Below are 22,584 nucleotides of genomic sequence, written 5' to 3'. Positions count from 1 at the left end.
CAAGATATAGCGGTGCACTGACTTGTGCCGCCAACAGGATGTGACACAGAGCTGCTGTTCATAAATAACCTGTAATGTCAGAATATCCGGAGGATCTCAGAATTCATGTCTGCACACCGCAAGAAAGGACGGAGAAATACAATGCGAGATACGGAGGAATGATAGAAGGTATGGCACTGCTGAGTCGTCCACATTTCATAATATAAATATACAATGTGTACATATACACATAAATATTGAACGGCCTCTTTATTAGACCCCCATTTGGTAGCGCGTTGGACTTATTTGGCCTTCAGAACCGCAGTAATTCCGGGTGGTGTAGATTTCACCAGGTGATGAAATCGTTCTGCAGGAATATCGGCCCCTGCGGACAGGAAGCTTCTTGTAGCTGCTGCGGATTAGATAGGGGTGCTGACATGTTCTGATCAGCTGACAGGAAGGGGTCATCAATTCATGCTGCTTGTGCTAAATTCTGACCTCCCATCAGCACGGGGCAACAGAAATCTGGATCCATCTGACCAGGTGATGCTTTTCCGCTGCTCAGTGGTGCAGTTTCTGCGCTCTTTTGCCCAATTGTCTCACTGCTTTAAATGGGTCTGGAACTGGTCATCTGCTGTTATAGCCCATCCCTGCTAAGGAACGGCGAGTTGTGCATTCGGACACATTGGTTGGAGCGCCAGCGTTGTATTCGTCTGTTCCTGTCAATATATCTGTTCATATGGCCATATTTTTCATGGCCATGTTTTAAAAATGTAACCTGCGCTACTTTTGTCCATTTTTGCTTTCATATTTGCATTCATTGGTATTATATTCTATTGGTCTAATACAGATCCAGCAGTGATGACATACCGATGATGTATGTTGTCATGTCATCTGCAACATGTCTGTATTACAGGGTGTTACAACATGGCCATGTGAAGCTGGCCTCAGGGACACAGTGGATAGACGTAAGACCAGTTGTTTGATCTGAGTCATCCAAATTTGAGATTCTTGGTTCCAATTTCTGCAGCTTTTGTGAGATTCAGAGGAGAAAAGTGGATGATGTCTGCTTCCCACCATTAGGCAAGACTGTGATGGTGGCAGTGAGGGTAGGGTCTCTTTGCTGTTCAGAATTGATGGTACACCTGTAACAAGCATGACTACAGTAGTATTCTGCATCCATCAGTCTATGAAGGAAACTACAGTAGTAGCAGCTCCATGAGATGAACCAACCTCCACAGTCACCTAACTAACCTAGACCTGAGCCTCAGCTCAAATCCGTATTCACAGTTTATGTTCTTCTGTTTTGTCATCAAGACTAAGAAGTGTTGAAACCAACACTTTGTTTCATTTCCCACTGACTTGATTTCACTGGGCTTTTAGATCTCTGTGTTTGTCTCATTCATGTCCATTTCGTCAGATTTCTTTTTTTCTTCTTCGTGGAAACAAAAATGTAATCTGCTGCACTATTTTCCAAAAAAAAGAAACCGGATGGAAAGCAGCCTTCTGTTTTCTTTCACATGGTTGTCAATGGAGAATAGATGTGAATGGAAAGCCTTTCATTTATATCTGTTATTTGTTATTTTTTTCTTCTGCACATGCTCAGAAAGAAACTAGAAAAAAATTCCATAAAAAAAAATAGATCCGTTAAGATGGATGCAAAAAGACACAAACTGATGCACACAGATGTTATTGTTTCCATATTGAGCGAATCCATTTAATTGATCCATCTAAAAAAGCCCCAAACTGTTCTTTTCAGTTTGGCATCCCCTGCTGAGTGCAGGATTCACTAAATCATCCCAGACAGATGTCTGTCCAGCCTTTGTTTGAACACTTCTATTGAAGGAGAACTCACCACCTCCCGTGGTAACCTGTTCCACTCATTGATTACCCTCACTGTCAGAAAGTTTTTTTTAATATCTAATCTGTGTCTCCTCCCTTTCAGTTTCATCCCATTGCTTCAAGTCTTTCCTTGTACAAATGAGAATATGGCTGTTCCCTCTGCACGGTGACAGCCCTTCAGATAATTGTAGACCGCTATTAAGTCTCCTCTCAGCCTTCTTTTTTGCAAGCTAAATATTCTCAGATCCTTTAACCGTTCCTCATAGGACATGATTTGCAGACCGTTCACCATGTTGGTAACTCTTCTTTGAACTTTCTCCAGTTTGTCTATGTATTTTTAAAGTGGGGTGCCCAGAACTGGACACAATATTCCTAATGAGGTCTGACTAAGGAAGGGTAGAGGGGGGTAATTATCTCACATGATCTAGACTCTATGCTTCTCTTAATACATCCCAGAATTGTGTTTGCCTTATTTGCTGCTGCATCACAATATTGATTCATGTTCAGTGTGATCTTTTAGTATACACAAGTCTTTTTACATGTGCTGTGGCTTAGTCCAGTTTCTCCCATTCTGTATGTGCTTTTTTAATTTTTCTTGCCCAGATGTAGGATGTTGCATTTCTCCCTGTTAAATACCATTCTGTTAGTTGCTGCCCACTGTGCAAGCTTGTCTAGATCTTTTGAATCTTCTCTCTCCTCTAATGTTAGCTACCCCCCCTAGCTTTGTGTAGTCAGCAAATTTGATCAGTTTCTTCTCAATTCACTCATCTAGTTAATTTATAAAAATTAACAACACTGGGCCTAGGACAGAGCCTTGGGGTACCCCGCTTGAGACATTCTTCCAATTGGATGTGCAGCAATTTCTGACTACTTTTTTAGTATGATCAGTTGCCTTGTTGATCCCATATTTGGTCATTTTTTCAATAAGGATGGTATGAGATACTTTGTCAAATGCTTTACTAAAGTTGAGCTATACTATATCTACTGCATTTCCCTGATCAACCCAGTCAGTGATTCTGTCATACTGTAGAAGGAAATAAGATTTGCCTGACATGAGTTGTTTGTTACAAACCCATGCTGACTCTGGTTTATTACTCCATTCTCAAGTACTTGCATACCTGCTGTTTAATAATTTGTTCAAAGATCTTTTCTGGTATAAAAGTCCGGCTCACGGGCTTGTAGTTTCCTGGATCCACCTGCTTCCCTTTTTTGAATTTAGGAACAACATTTACACTTTTCCAAACTTCTGGCCCCTAATAGGAGCGCTATTACTACTGGGGCCACTAATGGGGTGCTATTACTTCTGGGGCCACTAACGTGCTCAGTATTACTACTGGGGTCATTAGTGGAGTCACTATTACTATTCGAGCCACTGAGGTGGGCACTTACTTATTGAGCCACTATTACTCTGTCACTTCAAGTAAGTCTCAATGATTCAAATATGGGTTGGGTATCTTGTGTATTGGCATTTTCAATGCCTGTAAAATGAGTGTTTTGTTTTTTTCTTTTGCGGAGGGGGGCGCCATTTCACTTTTTTCCTCAGGCAGTATAAAGGCTTGGGGAACCCCTGAGAACAAGCCGCTAATAAGTCCTCTGCATATAGGAGAACTCCTACAAAACCGGTAGAAATGTTTCCTCAAGATATTGGTAGAGAGAAAGCCTGGAGTCAAAAGCTAGCTACTAATATCAAAGCTGATACCAAGGTGATGGCAGACTACTGAAGAATATCATCTATACCATCATCAAGTATCTGTGTCAGTATATGTGCATCTAAGTGTATCTGTGTATCTAAGATCTAAGTGTATCTAAGATCTAAGTGTATCTGTGTTGTAGCAGCTCTTTGTAGTTGTGTAGATGGTTTCACTTCCCTACAAACCGCACACAGATTGTAGTTGGGGCGTCCTTCTAGGTATATAAATAAGACATCTAATTTCATAGTGACAGCTCTGGCTTTTCTCCTCCGCAGGTCATGTCTGGAGCCGCCATTCTTCTCTTACTCTTGTCATATTTCCAGGTGTTTGCCCATGGTAAGTTGTGCGCAGGTCTATGGAGGCACTTTGCATCGTGTATGATATCTACGTATATGTTGGACATATTTGTACATTATGTGATATGATCTATATTTAACATCTATGTAGTCAGTGGGTCAGTATTATCTTATTATAAGTGGGGAGACGTCTTGTAAAAAACAAACAGGCAAAAAAATTGCTAAACACAAAAAAAGAAAAGCAACAATCAGTTAAGCAAAAACAACAATAGCAACATATATAATAAGAAAATAGTTATTTCCTATAGAATAGTATCATATAGATAGTATAATAGAATTATAGAATAATATGGAAACAGCTATTATATGTATTTCATATTGCAGTTTTCTGTTTCATTATAGGCAAAAATTAGGAAGATATTATTATAGCATGAAATACAATGTAGTGAGTGTATAATATTAGCAACTAGTAATACACTAATCCCAATAGACTGCCAGTAATAAGAGCACAAATAATAGAATTTCAATACCGATATTTTTCTATGTTGTTATTAGTATATTATTGTTATTAATATTGTTTTTATTTCGTATCATGCTACTGTTTTTATTTATTAGCATATTTTTAGTATCCGGGGTGCCATGCATGTATCTCTTGTGAGCAAGTACACAATAACATGAGTATCCAATCCCCATACACTATCTTGGCATGTAAGCATACGTAATACACACCAAGATAGTGCATAATTAGAGTCTATGGGATTTTGCTACTGCATATTACATGTGCAAAAACTGCTGAGTGAGCAAGTGAGCTCAGCCTTAAAGGGGTTGTCTCGCGAAAGCAAGTGGGTCTATACACTTCTGTATGGCCATATTAATGCACTTTGTAATATACATCGTGCATTAAATATGAGCCATACAGAAGTTATTCACTTACCTGCTCCGTTGCTAGCGTCCCCGTTGCCATGGTTCCGTGTAACTTCGGTGTCTTCTTGCTTTTTTAGACGTGCTTGCGCAGATGGATCTTCTCCCTTCGGCTGGTCTTGGAAGCATCGGCGTTTTGGCTCCGCCCCCTTTTCGCGTCATCGCGTAGCTCCGCCCCCGTCATGTGCCGATTCCAGCCAATCAGGAGGCTGGAACCGGCACACGTCATGGGGCGGAGCTACGCGATGATGCGTACAAGGGGGCGGAGCCAAAACGCCGATGCTTCCAAGACCAGCCGAAGGGAGAAGATGCATCTGCGCAAGCGCGTCTAAAAAAGCAAGAAGACACCGAAGTTAGACGGAACCATGGCAACGGGGACGCTAGCAACGGAGCAGGTAAGTGAATAACTTCTGTATGGCTCATATTTAATGCACAATGTATATTACAAAGTGCATTAATATGGCCATACAGAAGTGCTGAACCCCACTTGCTGCCGCGAGACAACCCCTTTAACCCCTTAGTGACCAAACCTGTTTGCACCCTAGGCCAAATTTTGGGAATCTGACATCTTTCCCTTTAACATATAATAACTCCGTAAGGGTTTTGCATATCCGAGTAATTCCGGCATTGTCTTTTCTCCACATATTTTACTTCATTTGCAGGTAAAAATGCACTACAATTTGTGTACATTTAGTAAAAGTCCCAAAATTGGGAAAATTTGGAAAAAATTGTCATTTTTTTCACATTCTCAACTAAGATATGTCAAATATGTGCTAACATACCATACACATTTTAGATGAGATATATATTTCCATCTGTTTACTTTATTATGGAAACACATTTGAAAAACTTTTTTATTTTTTAACCATTTAAGAGACGTACAAATTTAACATTAATTATTACGAGGAACATTTTGGTTAGATTGCAAAGACTCATAGATGAAAGATACCCCCACAAATGACCCCACTGTAAAGAAAATACACCCTTGAAGAGATTCACTGAAGGTTGTCATAAGTATTTTGACCCCACATTTTTTAATGCAATTTAAAGGAGAAAAAATTAAAATGTCATATTTTTGCAAATATGTTAATTTAAAGACAGTTTTTTTCGATAGTGCACATGAAAATGAGCATTTGCACCCTAAGGCCTTAGTCAGACGGGCGTTTTTTCGCGCAATGCGCATGCGATTCGCGCATATATAGAACCAATGGTTCGCTATGGTATCGGTCACATGTCCGCTTTTTATGCGGATATGCGATAAATTATAGGACACGACAATTCGCAGATCGTGCCTATCTGCGTTCGGCGTTTTATGTGCGCACCAAAATCTTTTTGTTCGCCGGTCAGTCTAAGTTTCATGCGCATTTTGATGCGCACGGCGATTTTTCTCCGGTCAGACGGGTGTTTTGCAGCGACGATAAACGCGGCTAGGTGCAGATTTTTCTGGCGATTTTTCGCCTCCGGTCACGCGATTTGCGCATGCGCATGCGACATGCGATGCGCAAATCGCGCGAAAAAACGCCCGTCTGACTAAGGCCTAAAATGGATACCCCTGTTTGTCTTGTGTTCAGAAATGCCCATTGTGGCCCTAATCTTATGTTGTATGCACAACGGGGCCAAAAACTAAAGGAGCAGCCGATAACTTTCAGAATAGACATTTTGCTGGAAGGTGATTTAGGCTTAATTGAACGCATGTAGAGCCCTTCAGCGGCCAAAACGATGGAGAACCCCCACAAATGACCCCATTTTGAAATTTGATTCTTCAATTTCAAACTATCCCAGTGCGAGAGAAAAATGCTCATGTGAATAGACATACTGAAATCAATGGGTTATTTTTTTTTCCCATGTGCATTGCGTCAATATAGCAATTGGAGGAACGTGCCCAAGTGCCCAATGCCTTCTAAGTGCTTCTTCACAAAGACATATTTGTGAGTGTTTTGGGTGTTCTACATTTGCTCACACAATACAGAAAGAATAAACCCCCTTGATTTTAATATGTTAAAAGGCGATTGTTTTCGCGATAATCGCTGTGTCTAAAAGCACGGCCATCGTGCACTTTTCATGCACTGTTAGCTGATCGTTGAATTCAATCCAACCTAAAAATCGTCCTTCAGCCTTATCAGCAGTTCTCCTCTGGTTCGTGCTGATAGCATTGTTTCCCGCTGGAGAACAAAGAATCTGAACACAGATAAGACCCCTGGGGCTATTATTTGCTTTTAGGGAAGGCTTCATTTGCACACTTAATTGCTCTTAGGTAGCAGAGTAGCTACTTAATAGTTTATGCAAAATGATCGCTCAAAGCAGTCACTCAAACTGTCGTTTGAGTGATCTTTGAGGGCTCATCGGCTCGTGTAAATGGGCCTTAAGTTGACACTTCCTTTTTTTTGCATGCGCATTTAGTATGCACAATAAAACAAACAGCATGCTCTACTTTTGTGCACATTTGCACAAGAAAGGTGTCCATAGAAGCCTATGGTGGGGTGCAAATGTGCACACAATATGTGAGGAGATGGGCAATGCGTTTAACAATTCTGCAGGTAAAAGAACACATCTGGAACTAATTAGGCTAGATAAGCATTTAAATTGGGGCGTGTTCATCTGCTGCGCGCAAATAAATATGCCCTGCAGACGCAAAGAGTACATTGAAATATGCTGAAACGTGCATAAAATAGACCCGTTCACGGTACAAATACGACGTGCTGAGCCATGCGCAAAAACGCATATTCCCGTGAAGGAGCCCTTAGGGTGCATCAAAATAACCAATTTTTCCCGTGCGAGTACTGTCCGATTGTGATATGTCTTTCAATGGGTTCATTTATATGAGCTGTTTTCACTCTCACCGATAGTACAAGATTGAAAAAAGGGCTGCATATCTATTTTTGGGCGACTGCTTAAGAATCGTTACTCCTTATAGGACGGAAAAAACATTGCATCGCACTCGCAAGTAAATTGTGTATTACTTTTCTTTGGTCTCTTCTATTTCAATCTACATGGAGAGATAGAGCCGGCATGAGGCTTGTGGGCAGCGGTGATTAGATGCGTCCAGATTGTAACTTCTAGGTAGAGACAGTTCTAGGTGAAATTCTTTGAAGTTCTGGGAAGGAAGCTGAAATCGAGCGCAGGGTCTCGGTAAGTTACACTGCGGTTTGAGGTGATGAACAATGACTCATAATGAAGAGCAGAGCGCCTGGTTGTTTTCACAGAAATGTCCCTCGTCCCAAGGACTTTATATTACACTCATCCATTCCTGAAATGCGATACATAAAACTACAGGGGATTTATCAATCAGCCCACAGCCGTAGGGCACATGGAAGAACCGGGTAGGGCATGATGCACAGAGGATGATGCTTTGTGGGCGAAGATGTAATGCAAGACCAAAAACAGTAGGTGTACTCCAGCACCAGAGGAAAGCTAAAAACAATCATTATTTGTGAGTACATGTTGAAGACATGAGGTGCACGTCTCATAAAGCTAATATAAAGCTATTATGTGTCATAAATCCATGGTTAAAGTGAGGTTGAGCATAAAACACAAAAACAGTAATAATAATAACTTGTGTAACTCATCAAGTAGTCTCTTGAGGGGCAAAGCTTGAACGTTACAGAACTTGGAGAACACACTGGGAAGTCTTCCAGGGCACAAGACTTGGTGAACTTGTGAACATTACAATAAATCAAACTCTTAAATAATCCATTGGATTAATAAAGGTTCTTTGTATAATCCACAGAACCTTTATTAAGAATCCACAGTGGAATCAAAACACTAAGCTCTGTGTGAGATGTACATATTATGTTTTTTCACGTATACTCATAAAGATGAATATATACATATACTCCAGAGCTGCGTTCACTATTCTGCTTGTGGAGTCACTGTGTACATACATTACTTATCCTGTACTGATCCTGAGTTACATCCTGTATTATACTCCAGAACTGCACTCACTATTCTGCTGGTGGAGTCACTGTATACATACATTACTTATCCTGTACTGATCCTGAGTTACATCTTGTATTATACTCCAGAGCTTCGCTCACTATTCTGCTTGTGGAGTCACTGTGTACATACATTACTTATCCTGTACTGATCCTGAGTTACATCCTATATTATACTCCAGAGCTGCACTCACTATTCTGCTTGTGGAGTCACTGTGTACATACATTACGTATCCCGTACTGATCCTGAGTTACATCCTGTATTATACTCCAGAGCTGCACTCACTGTTCTGCTGGTGGAATCACTGAGTACATACATTACTTATCCTGTACTGATCCTGAGTTACATCCTGTATTATACTCCAGAGCTGCACTCACTATTCTGCTGGTGGAATCACTGAGTACATACATTACTTATCCTGTACTGATCCTGAGTTACATCCTGTATTATACTCCAGAGCTGCACTCACTATTCTGCTGGTGGAGTCACTATGTACCTACATTACTTATCTTGTACTGCTCCTGAGTTACATCTTGTATTACACTCCAGCGCTGCACTCACTATTCTGCTGGTGGAATTGCAACGGACGAGCTGAGTGCTCCAAATTGGGTGAGACTACAGGGATTATAAAATGGTTATCACGGTTGTCTCTGTAATCCCTCCTGACAGTGGCGACAACGGTGCTCTGCTTAGCTGTTGCACAGTGGCAATAATAACATATAAGGATACGTCTGAAATTAACAATTGTTTTGTTATGGGTGACACCAATACTCCAATCGTAACTCACAAGTCTAATGAAGGCGGAATAACTTGAGACTAGTCCAGTAGCTTGTTTTAGTAAACTGGGAGCAGGCAGGTTTACTGAAGCTTTAGTGATAACAAATGAAATTCAGTTGAACTTTGCAGCAACAACAATGTAGCAGAGCCGACAATGATACAGTGGTATATCACGTTAAAACAGTAGATTTTTGCACTTTACACACCACGATGCTTTATCGCTCTCTCTCTCTATTCTCCCAGAGGTTACTCAGTTTTGTTTAGCTGGTGGGCTTACTGGAAGTGTAAAATGCAGTTGTTGGATGAAAGGTAAAGATGGCCGCTGAACTAATCCTGGCTTTCAATTCAAAGGGTAGTTAAACTCACTGTTTCATGGAACGCTGGCCTCCAACTCTAATCTCCTCACTGCAGGCCTGACAAGGGAGCGGAAAGGGACCTCGCTACCCTTGCTGACTTGTTGAAGATACTGCTCACATGGCTAAACTGCTAACACTCCTCCTCTCTGACCACGTCTTGCTACACACTCCTTCTCCTCCGACTTCTCTCCTCCTAACTCCTCCTCTCCTTCCTCATCTTGTTCCTGTTTTTTCTTCTCCTCCAGGCCCACTCTGCATGGGGAATCTTGTTAGGGTTTCCCATCCTGGACTCACCCGCCAATCAGTGGGGTCGTGACAAACAGCCAATAGGTAACCAGCTATTTTCCAACACTAAGCTCACAGCTTAGGAAGGGGAGAAACAGGGTTTCTCTGACGTGCGGCACCTTCTATGCCTAAGAGAAGCGCATAGACAGATGTGACAGGACAAAAGTTGATGTGACTATTCTGGAGGACCCTCCAGGCCACTACAGTTTCCCCCTACTTAAAACCACATCCGCCTTTCGCAGTACTGAGCTGTGAGGGGTGGATAGGTGTACCTAAGTGTGTGACAGCACAAAATTTCAGAGTTTTAGTGTACTTGCAATTTTTTTTAGAAATATGTTGGGATAAGACTTAAACTTAGGTCCCAGCTAGCTATGGGGCACCTACATTGCTCTTCTCCCCACAGACAAACAGAATATGCATAAATATAAATGCAAACAGTAAATTACATTTTTCAAGAAATGCACTGTAGAGTAGGCAACCTGTTAGGAGAGGAATTCATTAGAAAGGCAACAGTCACACAACTTGTAGTTATAGTGCACATAGTCTTGTGCAAAAGTCCATATGTGCATGTAGAACCTGTAAATGAAAAGCATGCAATAAAAGACAGTAGTTTTCTTTTCTTGACAAACCTTTTGGGAAGGTTGCTGCCTTACCATCAGGATAGGTATGAGTCCATAAGTATGATCATAGAAAACCAGAATCCATGATGCAGTAGTGCGGGGTTCTCAATCAAGCCTCTCTGAAAGAGGTTAAAGTGAGGATGAGCATAAAACACAAAAACAGTAATAATAGCTTGTATAACTCATCAAGTAGTCTCTTGAGGTGCAAAGCTTGAACGTTACAGAACTTGGAGAACACACTGGGAAGTCTTTCAGGGCACAAAACTTGGTGAACTTGTGAATGTTACAATAAATCAAACTCTTAAATAATCCATTGGATTAATAAAGGTTCTTTGTATAATACAGTTAGTCTTGAAGTCTCAAAGGCAGTTGTCCATGAGTAGATCTGGTGGATCCTCTGGGAACAATTGGTAGTCCAGAAAGTCTTCTCCTTGACGTAGGTGAGACAACTGGCGAAGGGGCTGATGATTGTGGAGCTGAATTTACTGGATCTGAGGGCAATGCAGAACTTGGTGAAGGTGGTACCAGTGCTGTTGATTGATACACTAGGCGGGCAAATGTGTTCTGGTACAACAATATTTGATTTTCAAGATCAAATGGAGAAGGGTAGTCGGTACTTGGTTTTTCTGTTATTTCAGTGTCTGAATCACAGTCTATTTCTTCAGTACCTGAATCTGATGAAGTTTGGGCTAGACAAATCTTTAGGTGGTTTCTGTGGACTACTTAGATTTTTCCTTCTGGATATGCAATATGGTATAGTCCTTTCTCATGAGAGATAATGGTAATGACAGTATAGGGCTGAAGTTCCTAATGAGTATCTAATTTTCCGGTGCAATGTTCTTTATGTAACCATACTTGGTCTCCTATTTGTAGATCTGATGCTCGGGCATTTTTGTCAAAATCTCTTGCTTGTTTTTCTGTTACTCCAGTTAGACAGGTGCCAATGGGCTTCTTTCAAACATCTTTGGTGATCTTGGATCCATTCTGTTTTGGGCAAAGGATTAGTGTTGTCAAAAACTTGAATTCCTAGTCTGAGGTCTGCAGGCAATTTTCCTAGACATCCAAACATAAGGTAGTAAGGAGTATATCGTGTAGAACAATGAGGAGTGTTATTAGAGGTGTAAATGAGTTCTGGCAATAAGGTGGGCCAATGAGCTTTCTGCTTGGGTTAACTAGTTCTTAGTAGTTCTAGAATTATTTGGTTTGCTTTTTTACATAGTCTATTTCCTAGTGGATGATATGCAGTGATTCTGAGCTTCTTGCAGTTATGTGTCACATAGTTCTTGAAATAACTGAGATTCAAATGCGGGTCCTCTGTCAGATAGAATTTGATTGGGGCAACCATAATTTAGGATAAAATGTTTCCATACAATGGCGGCTGTAGTTTTTGCGGTCAAGTCTTTTACTGGTATGGCAACAGTGAAATTGGTGTAATGATCAGTAAGACTGAGCACATAACTAAACCCAGACTTACTGGTTTCAATTTTCAAGTGGTCAATGGCTAAACGTTCAAGTGGTTTAGTGGAAACAATAGGATGTAAAGCGGCTTTCTGGTCATTTTTGGCTCTCCTGCGAGTTTCACAAATTGTACATTCTTGGAACCATCTTTCAATATCATTACACATTCCTATCCAATAAAAGCGTTGTCTGATGATTGCCTCTGTCTTATGTACTCTGAAGTGTCCAGATTGGTCATGGTTTGCGAGTAGAACTTGATTGGCATCTCTTTGGGGAATTAATATTTGGTGTAGGCGGTTTCCAGAGGCTGAATCAATAGAACTTGTGAAAATTAGATTATTTTTTAGAAAGTCTTTTCCTTTTTTTCCACAAGCGTTGTAATTCAGGGTCCATGGATTTAAGTAAGCTTACTTTAGGAATGGTTCCTATGGTTACATAGTCTTGCAAGTCTCCAAATGTCCTGCTGTAAGAGAAACCATCTTTGTAGAGCATCAGAAGTTTCTAGGAAGGAATTAGAATTATTGGATACAGTCTAGCAATTTTGTTGAAATTGGTGAGTTATGAAGTCTGGTATTTCAATGTCTTCTCATAGGTCATCTTCAGGGAAAGGATCAATTAAGTCTAGTAACCTATAGAGAGAGCGTCAGTATTGGAATAGCTTTTTTCCGTACGGTATTATATTTGGAAGTTGAAATTTGCTAGTCTTGAGATCCATCTTTGTTCTAATGCTCCTGGTTTGGCTGAGTTTAAATAGGCAACTGGGCTGTTATCTGTGTAGTCAGTGAAGGTTGCATCAGCCAAACAGTCCTTAAATTTTTCCATGACTGCCTAAGCTAATGCAAGTAGTTCCAGGTTGAAAGAACTATAGTTTTGGTCATTCCTTTCTGAACCTTTTATTGACTGGCTGGCATATGCAATGACTCTTTCTTTACCTTGAAGTCTTGTATTTGGCTGACTACAGCACCTAAACCTTTGAAGCTGGCGTCTGTGTATAGATTGAATGGGAGTGCATAATCTGGGTAAGCAAGTATAGGAGGGGTTGTCAGTTTTTCTTTTAACGTCTGAAATGCTTGCTCTTGTTCCTTTTCCCTAAATAAAAATCACGGAGATGAGAAAAAATGCTAAAAGACATAACTCACAGAAAAAGATGCCAGATACAGGATATATACTACAGGAAAGGCTTGATCGCCGTTTAACCAGGTAGCATGCAGCAAGCCAGATTGCAATATAGAGGAGCAAAAATGTGTGGCACACCTTTCTATGGCGGTCATCTTCGTATCGGTTCATATTGTGCAGACTGGGTTTGTTAGCAGTCCCCCCTACCCTAGGTTGAGTTGAGTGGCTTCTCAATCAGTCTGCACATGACCACTTTGGCTCCTCTATATTGCAGTCTGGCTTGCTGCATGCTACCAGGTTAAACGGCGATTGAGTCTTTCCTGTAGTATATATCCTGTATCTGGCTTCTTTTTCTGTGAGTTTTGTTCCTTTTCTCAGTTAATGGACAGTGGTCTTTTATGATTTTCTTTAGGCTGTCCTCGCAAAACTTCTTGGGGAGGGGCTGCAATTTGTGCAAATTTGAGGATAAATCTTCTGTAGTACCCCACAAATCCTAGGAAGCTCGTAATGTCCTTGAGTGTTTTGGGGGTAGGCCAGTTGTGTACCGCAGCAACTTTGTCTGGATTGGGATACACTCCTTCTGCACTAACAATATGTCCCAGATAGCGTCCTCTGGTTTCCAGCAAATGGCATTTGGATGGTCTGATTTTCAGGCCATGATCAATGAGGATTTAGAATACTTCTCTGAGGTGTTGGCGATGCTCTGTATAATTCTTTGAATATACTATGATGTAGTCTAGACACAGTAGGACCGATTAAAAGTTTCTGTGACCTAAACATTTCTCTATCAGACGTTGAAACGTGTCTGGGGCGTTACAGAAACCGAAGGGCATGCAGTTAAATTCAAATATTCCCATGGGGATGGTGAATGCAGTCTTCTCTCGGTCTAATTTACTCATGGACACCTGCCAATAGCTACTGGTCAGATCCAAGGTGGAGAAATAGGTGGCAGTACCTAGGACAGTTAGAGATTCTTCAATGTGGGGTAATGGTAAGCATCTTTATGTGTGACACTGTTGAGCTTGCAGTAATCCACGAAGGAGCAGATACCTCCATCTTTCTTTTTAACTAGGACATTTGGAGTGGCCCAGGGGCTATGACTTTCCTTGATGATTTGATTATCTTTCATTTCCTTAATCATATTTTTTACTTGTTGATAGGAGGAAGGTGGAATGGGCCTATATCTTTCCTTTATGGGAGCGTGGCCGTTAGTGGGAATAGAGTGGTAAATGTCTCTAACTCTGCCAAGGTCCAAACTATGCTGACTAAAGGTGTCCTGTTTTTCTACAGCTACATCTTTTACCCCCTGTATCTGGTCAGCAGAGGTCTGTGCATCACCAATGTGAAGGTCAGTAAGCCAGGAAGGGAGCTTGGTAGAATCTGGCTGTGTGGACTGTGCACTCTGTAGGACACTGTTAGTCTCTTTTTCGAGTACACAGTCAGGTGATAGTAGAGATACCTGAGCTACAGCACATCTAATCTGGAATACTGTGTCCAGTTCTGGGCACCCCACTTTAAAAAAGACAGCCAACCTGGAGCAAGTTCAGAGAAGAGTTTCCAAGATTGTGAGCAGTCTGCAAATCATGTCCTATGAGAAACAGTTATAGGATTTGGGAATGTTTAGCTTGCAAAAAAGAAGGCTGAGAGGAGACTTAATATCTGTCTACAAATACTGTATCTGAAGGGCTGTCACAGTGCAGAGGGATCAGCCCTATTCTCATTTGTACAAGGAAAGACTAGAAGCAATGGGATGAAACTGAAAGGGAGGAGACACAGATTAGATATTAGACAGTGAGGGTGATCAATAAGTTGAACAGATTGCCACGGGAGGTGGTGAGTTCTCCTTCAATGGAAGTCTTCAAACAAAGGCTGGACAAATTTCTGTCTGGGATGATTTAGTGATCCTGTACTGAGCAGGGGGTTAGACCAGATGACCCTGGAGGTCCCTTCCAACTCTACCAGTTTATGAGTATATTTCTTTAACTGCACAGGAACATTCCCAATATTGATTAAGCGGATCAGCACTTTACCTTTTTTTACAGTGGCCAGTCTTCGGGCATCTATTAAGAAGGGGTGACCATCAATAAGGATAGGCTCGATGAAGGCCTCGAACTCGCGACCAAGTAGCCCAGACATGTTTGGCACCATAGAATGAATTCAGATTCCAGTGGCACTAAAACCTTTCTGATGTCTTTTACACGGGTGTGAGCACTTTAATTGCTGTTTTTAGGACAGCGCACTGAGCCTGGGATGCAGCAGGGATATGACTCTGGAGAGCCTCCAGCATTTCTGCGTAGCTGTTTCTGAGGATATTCATGCTCAGGGTTATGACTGGTGCATTTTTATCTAGAACGTCTACCACTTGAATTCCTTGATGGTAGAGTTGGTATGGGGAAACTATGACTTGCTACAACATTAATGAGCTGCTTTGGTGGGCAGCTGAGGACTTTAGGGGACCTGTACTTTTCAATCTCACATTTTCTGATGGTGGTCACCTGTGATCCTGTATTAAGCAAGGCGGGCAATGGCACACCGTCCACATATATTATTATTTCTAGACGGGGGCCGACCTACTTAGAGATCCCTTATTCTTTGTCCTCCTGGGGCACGGTCCTTCTTCCCAGGAGTTTCCCGTTTAACCCCCTTAGTGACGAAGCCTGTTGACCAGGCCAAATTTTGGAAATCTGACGTGTCACTTTAATATAGAATAGCTCCGTAAAGGTTTGCATATCTAAGTGATTCTGACATTGTTTTTTTGCCACATATTGTACTTCATTTAGGTGGTAAAATTAGTCTGATAGAATTTGTGTATATTTATTAAAAGCGCCAAAATTGGGAAAATGTTGAAAAATTTTCATTTTTTCACATTTGCAATTGTAATATATCAAATATGTGTAAATATACTGTACAAATTTTTTACAAGGTATATATTTCCATCTGTTTACTTTATTCTGGATGCACATTTGAAAAGCTTTTGGTTTTTCTAACCATTTAGGAGACGTACAAATTTAACATTGATTATCAACATCTTGAGGAACGCTTTGTTTTCCTGCACCAAGCCAAGATTGCAAAGGCTCATAGGTGTCAGAATGATAGATACCCCGAAAATGACCCTATTGTAGATACTACACCCCTTAGTGTATTCACTGAGGGGGTCAGGAGTATTTTGACCCCACTGTTTTTTTCAGGAATTAATGCAATTTAGAGGAGAAAAAAATAAAATTTCATATTTTTGCAAATATGTCATTTTAAAGGCAGTTTTTTTTCTAGAGTGCATATGAAAATGAGAATTTACACCCCAAAATGGATACCCTTGTTTGTCCCGTGTTTAGAAACGTACCCCTTTTGGCCCTAACATTATGTTTGTATGCACAAAGGGGCCCAAACCGAAAGGAGCAGCCGGTGGCTTTCAGAACAGACATTTTGCTTGAAGGTGTTTCAGGCCCCATTGCCCACTTGTAGAGCCCTTGAGTGGCGAAAACAATATAGAACCCCCACAAATGACCCCATTTTAAAAACTAGACCCCTTAATCAATTCATCTAGGTGTGTACTGCGTATTTTGACTCCACAGTTTTTGAATGAATCTAAGCATAGCAGAAGCAAAAATTACGATTTTAATTTTTTGGCAATTGTGTCATTTTAAAAACATTTTTTTGTACAGTGTACATAGGAATGAAGACGGTCACCCCAAAATGGATCCCCCTGTTTTTTCCGTGTTCAGAAATATACACATTGTGTCCCTAATCTACTTACAGGACACATGGCTAGGCCTATAATGGAGGGAACACCCGTTGGATTTCAGGGCACAACTGAAAAGATTTCAGGCCCCATTGCTCACTTGTGCAGAAAAAAATCGACTCCCTAAAAATAATCCTCCCCCATACCCATTTTTTGCCATTCCCCAAATCTTCGATAAAAGTAATAATGTAAACTGTTTGGTATGTCCGAAGACAGGGGTAATTACAGAGGCTGGTTGGAATGGGCACATGGCGCAATAAAATCGGGTATCCCTCCTACTCTCATGCTTTTTTGGGGGGGTATTTCTTGACCCCAGTGGCAGGGATGGGGTGTAAAGTGGTGTTCTGTGAGGCTTAGTAAGTTCGCTGAGGTGTGGGGGTCTTACGCAGGAGGCGCTCAACAAGCTGCTCCTGGAACTGCAGGAAGGCGAGCGTTCCCGGGGCTTCTTGTAAATTACGTATTACAGGCAGCGGATGTGGAATGTGGAATCCGCTTACGGAGGCCCGCAGCAGATCCCAGCTGTGAGCCTGGCCGTGGCCCTGCGTACGGCCACATAATGTACTGCACATAACTGCATACTCAAACAGGCGGTCATGCACAGTGCACTTTTGTTTATATTTCCCGCGCTGTCGCTTAGCGATGACGCGGGTACCCGCAGCCCATACACAATGGAGTTACGTATGGGCTGCGGGTATATCTGCGGCCATATAGCACAATGGGCTCTATGTTACAGATATTCGCGGTAAAATAGAACATGCTGTGTTCTGTTTTCTGCGAGTGGATTACGTAATTCCGACCTGCTAATGTGAGCGGAATTGTGTAATCCAAAGTATTTGATTGATCCGCGGATTACAGCAGAACAAATGCATGCAGAAACCACAATTTCTATCCGGTCATGTGAGACCGGCCTAAGGTAGATCGCTACCTTTTTATCATGGGTCCAGACACCGCTCAATGAGACCACCGGTCACTGCTCCAGGCTCTCGGCGACCATTGGTAGCCAGGAGCAAGAAGATTTAACATTTTCTGGGCTCCCCAACTTCCACGTATGTGTCCGGTATTTTGCTGGCAGGCGCACGCGCAGAAGCCGGGGAGGTCCATGGAGGAGGATCGCATTGGGGTTCAAAAGTCGAGGCTTCCGGTAAGAAGTTTCATCTCCTCTCACCAATCGCATCTGTGAGGGGAGATGAAACTTTTACATGATCGCCATTATCCATTGGATAATGGCAATAACGTGACCAGTAACCACATACCGCGCCCCCCTGCGACATCTCTAAGCTCTCTTTGGTAGCCAGGTACAGGGAGATTTTAAATTTCGCAGGCATTCCTGGACTTTTGCGAATGCGTCTGCCATGATGCTGATGGGCACATGCGTCGAAACCGGGATAAGGTCCACGGATATAGATCCCATCGGGGGACAAATCCAGGGGCCTTAGTTATGTAATTTCATCTCCCCTCACAAATACGTTCCATAAGGGGAGATGAAACCTTAGCTTTTCAAACTTTTCTTTTTTAACTTTTTAACTTTCCATGATCACCGTTATCCAATGGATAATGACGATCACGGAAAGTGTAAAAAAAGTGAAAAAAAGTTAAAGTTTCACCTCCCCTCATGGATCGGATCCATGAGGGGAGGTCAAAATACTTACCCAGGTCCCCGGTGACATCTCCTGCCAGATTTCAAATTTCCCTCAGCTCCGAGCCTTCTGCGCATGCGGCCGATTTAATGCCTCCTTGCGCACATGCGCAAAAGGCTGGCATCTGGTCCCGAAGGACCAGATCAGCGGGGGACATCACGGAGGACCGGGGTGAGTATTCTCAGCTGCCCCTTTTCTGCACTTTAATGCGATATCCAATGGATAGCGCCAATCGCATTACCGGGGGGGACTCCCCGCAGCCCGGGATGACAGCTCCATGCTGTCAGCTACCTGCGGGCACCGACAGCATGGAGCTGTCACATCCATAGCCCACGTGGCTTTAATCCCTGCAGGAAGCATGTTTTTACGACCTCAGGGATTAAAGCCCACTTGGGCAGGACGTAAAAACATTATGGGCTGGTCACTAAGGGGTTAAATGGTAGCATGAATTAATTTCTTGTCCATATTGGCGGCAATGTTCACAAAATAGCCACAAGGGAAGCGCATAACTTCCGGTCGACCAAGGCGGTCCAGGCGGTAGCCTGTGCTCGGGCAGAGAGGGCTGAGATGGACTGTCCATCTCACTAACTTTTTTACAGAAAGCGGCGACACTGCGAGTCAGTTCAGTCATCTGTTGTTGCATCTCCAATAGCTGTGTAGATTAGAGATGAGCGAACCTACTCGGACACTCCCCTTTTTCGCCCGAGTGCCGCGATTTTCAAGTACTTCCCTACTTGGGTGAAAAGATTCGGGGGGCGCCGTGGGTGAGTGGGGGGTTGCAGCGGGGAGTGGGGGGGAGAAGGAGAGAGAGAGAGCTCCCCCCTGTTCCCCGCTGCTACCCCCCGCTCCGCCACGCCTCCCCCCGCCCCCCGGCGCCCCCCGAATCTTTTCACCCGAGTACGGAAGTACTCGAAAATCGTGGTGCTCGATCGAGTAATTACTCGAAATGAGTATATTCGCTCATCTCTAGTGTAGATGTATCATCGCTGGATTGCTCAGCCTATCTGTACACGTCACGCTTATGAGGGCAGGACAGTTGATCGTCACCCAGTAGGTTCATCTCCTGTTTAGGCTCCTCCCCCTCAGCAGTCTGGGGCTCTGTACCCACGGTGCTCCTACACAGTATGGCATGGTTAGAGGTGCAAAACTAGAGGGACTAGTAACTGCAGGGGCAGCATCTGCAGGCGCTATGACAACTGGCGCTGAATCCGGAGGGACAACTGGAACATCTGCGACAACTGGCTGGATTCCAGCCGGGTTATCTCCATTATCCGACATTTTGAGGAAGGATTACATGGAGTTTTACAAAATTGTGAAAGTAGTGGTTGCAAATGAGGTTTTCTGCATTACGTGTAGGCGGCAACAAGGTGGCTTTATCCTGTTTGTGACGCCAAGGCTAGCAAGTATGCAACAGCTGAGATGAGCACGCCAAAGTGGGTGAGACTACGGGAATTGTAAGATGTGTGTCACGAGTGGCTCTGTAATCCCTCCCGACAGTGGCAATAATAGTGCTCTGCTCAGCTGTTGCACAGTGGCAATAATAACGTATAATGATACATCTGAAATTAACAATTGTTTTGTCACAGGTGATGCCAGTACTCCAATCTGAACTCACAAGTCTAATGATGTCAGAATAACGAGACGAGTCCAGTAGCTTGTTTTAGTAAACTGGGAGCACACAGGTTTACTGAAGCTTTAGTGTTAACAAATGAAATTCAGCTAAACTTTGCAGCAACAAGGATATAGCAGAGCCGACAATGATACAGTGGTATATCACATTAAAACAGTAGATTTTTGCACTTTACACAACACGATGCTTCAACACTCTCTCTCTCTATTCTCCTAGAGGTTACTCAGTTTTGTTTAGCTGGTGGGCTTACTGGAAGTGTATGATGCAGGTGTTGGATGAAAGTTAAAGATGGCCGCTGAACTAATCCTGGCTTTGAATTCACCGGGTAGTTAAACTGTTTCGTGGAACGCTGTATTATACTCCAGAGCTTCACTCACTATTCTGCTGGTGGAGTTAGTGTATACATACATTACTTATCCTGTACTGATCCTGAGTCACATACTGTATTATACTCCAGAGCTACACTTACTATTTTGCTGGTGGAGTCAATGTGTACATACATTACTTATCCTATACTGATCCTGAGTTCAATGCTGTATTATACTCCAGAGCTGCACTCACTATTCTGCTGGTGGAGTCACTGTGTACATACATTACTTATCCTGTACAGGTCCTGAGTTACATCCTGTATTATACTTACTACTGATTTGCATGCTGGGGTGTTTTGGCTGTACAGTCATCTAATGTAACTATCCTTTTTATAGGGGGGGGGGGTCCATATTATGATTCAGAGATACATTCGAAATTCTGCAGGTTGTTATAGGAAAAAGTAAGGTCCTAGGAGTGCAGAGCATTAGTCACTAGAACCAGCTCTATGCAGACAATGAACAAGCAGAGAATGTAGAAAGATTCCAGCTCTGATGCCTGTGGAATTGAGAGCGCAGCTCTGAGTTACAATATAGGATAAGTAGAGGAGTGATGACTCTTCTCTGTTCTTTCAGTGTTGATCAATCCCTGAGGTGGTAGCTGACTGATATGCGGTGTCTGGTCCTCAGTCCCACATCCGGGGCCCACTAATCTGCGCTACAAGAAGGGAAGCGGTGAGGATCCAGTTTAAGGTTCTCTCGACCAGAGACTTGTCACTGAGGATGTAGGGACACTGCTGGTGACAGAGCTCAGGGTGCTGCGTAATGAGCTGTTTGAGATGCCAAATATTTGTGGTGTGCTGTGAGACACCAACTCATGCAACACCCAGGCATGGGATACTGCAGGCAAAGACTTGCTACCCAAGCATACGGCTGGAGTTGGGAGGGTGTAGTGCATGGATCTGTCATGGTGGCCCTTGCCAACTCCTGGTCCCAGAGGGAGTTACCACAGCAAAGGATAGGGCCAGTAGTCCTCAGGATTAGGGGAGTAGTAGTCGTCAGTTCATGACGCCACCATTTCACACACCGGAATTCATACATGGCGGATTAACAAGCACTGGACAAGTGTGTCAGACCTTGGGTCCTCAGGAACGGTTGAGGCCCGGTAAAACTTTACATAGTTTAACTTTGCAAAACAGGTAATTACAGGTACATTCACAGCAGCAGTCACAGGCAGGAGCTCAGAGGTTGGGAGGCAAAAATACACAGGAACAATACAGCCCTATAGTCCACGTTATATATAGGTCACCGGTCCTGGACATGAAATATACTTTGGAGGAGGCTAAAGGACATGATCCTCTCCAAATACTCTCTGGTAAGACAGAATTACTTAGCAGAAGACTTATTTTAAATGCACAACCACGTACCTCTGTGTGGTGATCCCCTTGGCGGATGGCCACACAGGAAAAATATCTGCCGCAAAATGAACGGGTACCTGGTTCTCGGGACGGTGCTCACTCCTCTACATCCACACTCCATATGCTACGGGATGTCGTTCCTCTTCCTCTATCTTCGCCAACATGGAAGCTAAAGGTGCTCCCATGCGTCTCTGTGTTAGCTCCGAGCAGCAGGTAAGATGGAACCCTGCTCCAACACAGAAAGAAGAAGACAGCTTCTCGCACTCAGACCCTCACTTTTATCTTCAAATAAAGGTAATGATCTCACCTATGTAGCAGGTTATGTTAGCTCCCGTCTTATATTTCTTGCTGTGTCCTCTTTTCAGCATGAAGAAAACAGTCTCTCATCCATACCGCTCGATCCTAGGCGGTTTCTTGACACAAGTGCTTTTAAATGATAGGAGCTTGGATGCATAGAGATAAAAGCTTTCTTCTCTCTTTATTCAGTATGTGCCCATCATAACAAGAAAAATACAAACGTCCTGAGGACGCGTTTCAACCTTCACAGATCTTGATCACCTCACTTTTATCACCTCACTTGT

General features: G+C 42.7%; 1 protein-coding gene across 3 annotated transcripts in view; it reads left to right on the top strand.

The window, feature by feature from the left end:
• Positions 1-22,584, top strand: part of IL5RA (interleukin 5 receptor subunit alpha) — a 104,851-nt gene that overhangs the window by 25,525 nt on the left and 56,742 nt on the right. For all 3 annotated transcript variants that reach the window (XM_066596951.1, XM_066596952.1, XM_066596953.1), the window contains one exon: positions 3,788-3,848. In XM_066596951.1, the coding sequence (XP_066453048.1) occupies positions 3,791-3,848 (58 nt within the window). In that variant the 5' untranslated portion in view covers positions 3,788-3,790. The remainder of the gene's footprint in view (positions 1-3,787; positions 3,849-22,584) is intronic.

This window comes from Eleutherodactylus coqui, chromosome 3, assembly GCF_035609145.1.
Source record: "Eleutherodactylus coqui strain aEleCoq1 chromosome 3, aEleCoq1.hap1, whole genome shotgun sequence".
Taxonomy (NCBI): domain Eukaryota; kingdom Metazoa; phylum Chordata; class Amphibia; order Anura; family Eleutherodactylidae; genus Eleutherodactylus; species Eleutherodactylus coqui.
The sequence above is the reverse complement of the archived record's forward strand: the minus strand, read 5'-3'. Positions and strand labels throughout refer to the sequence as shown.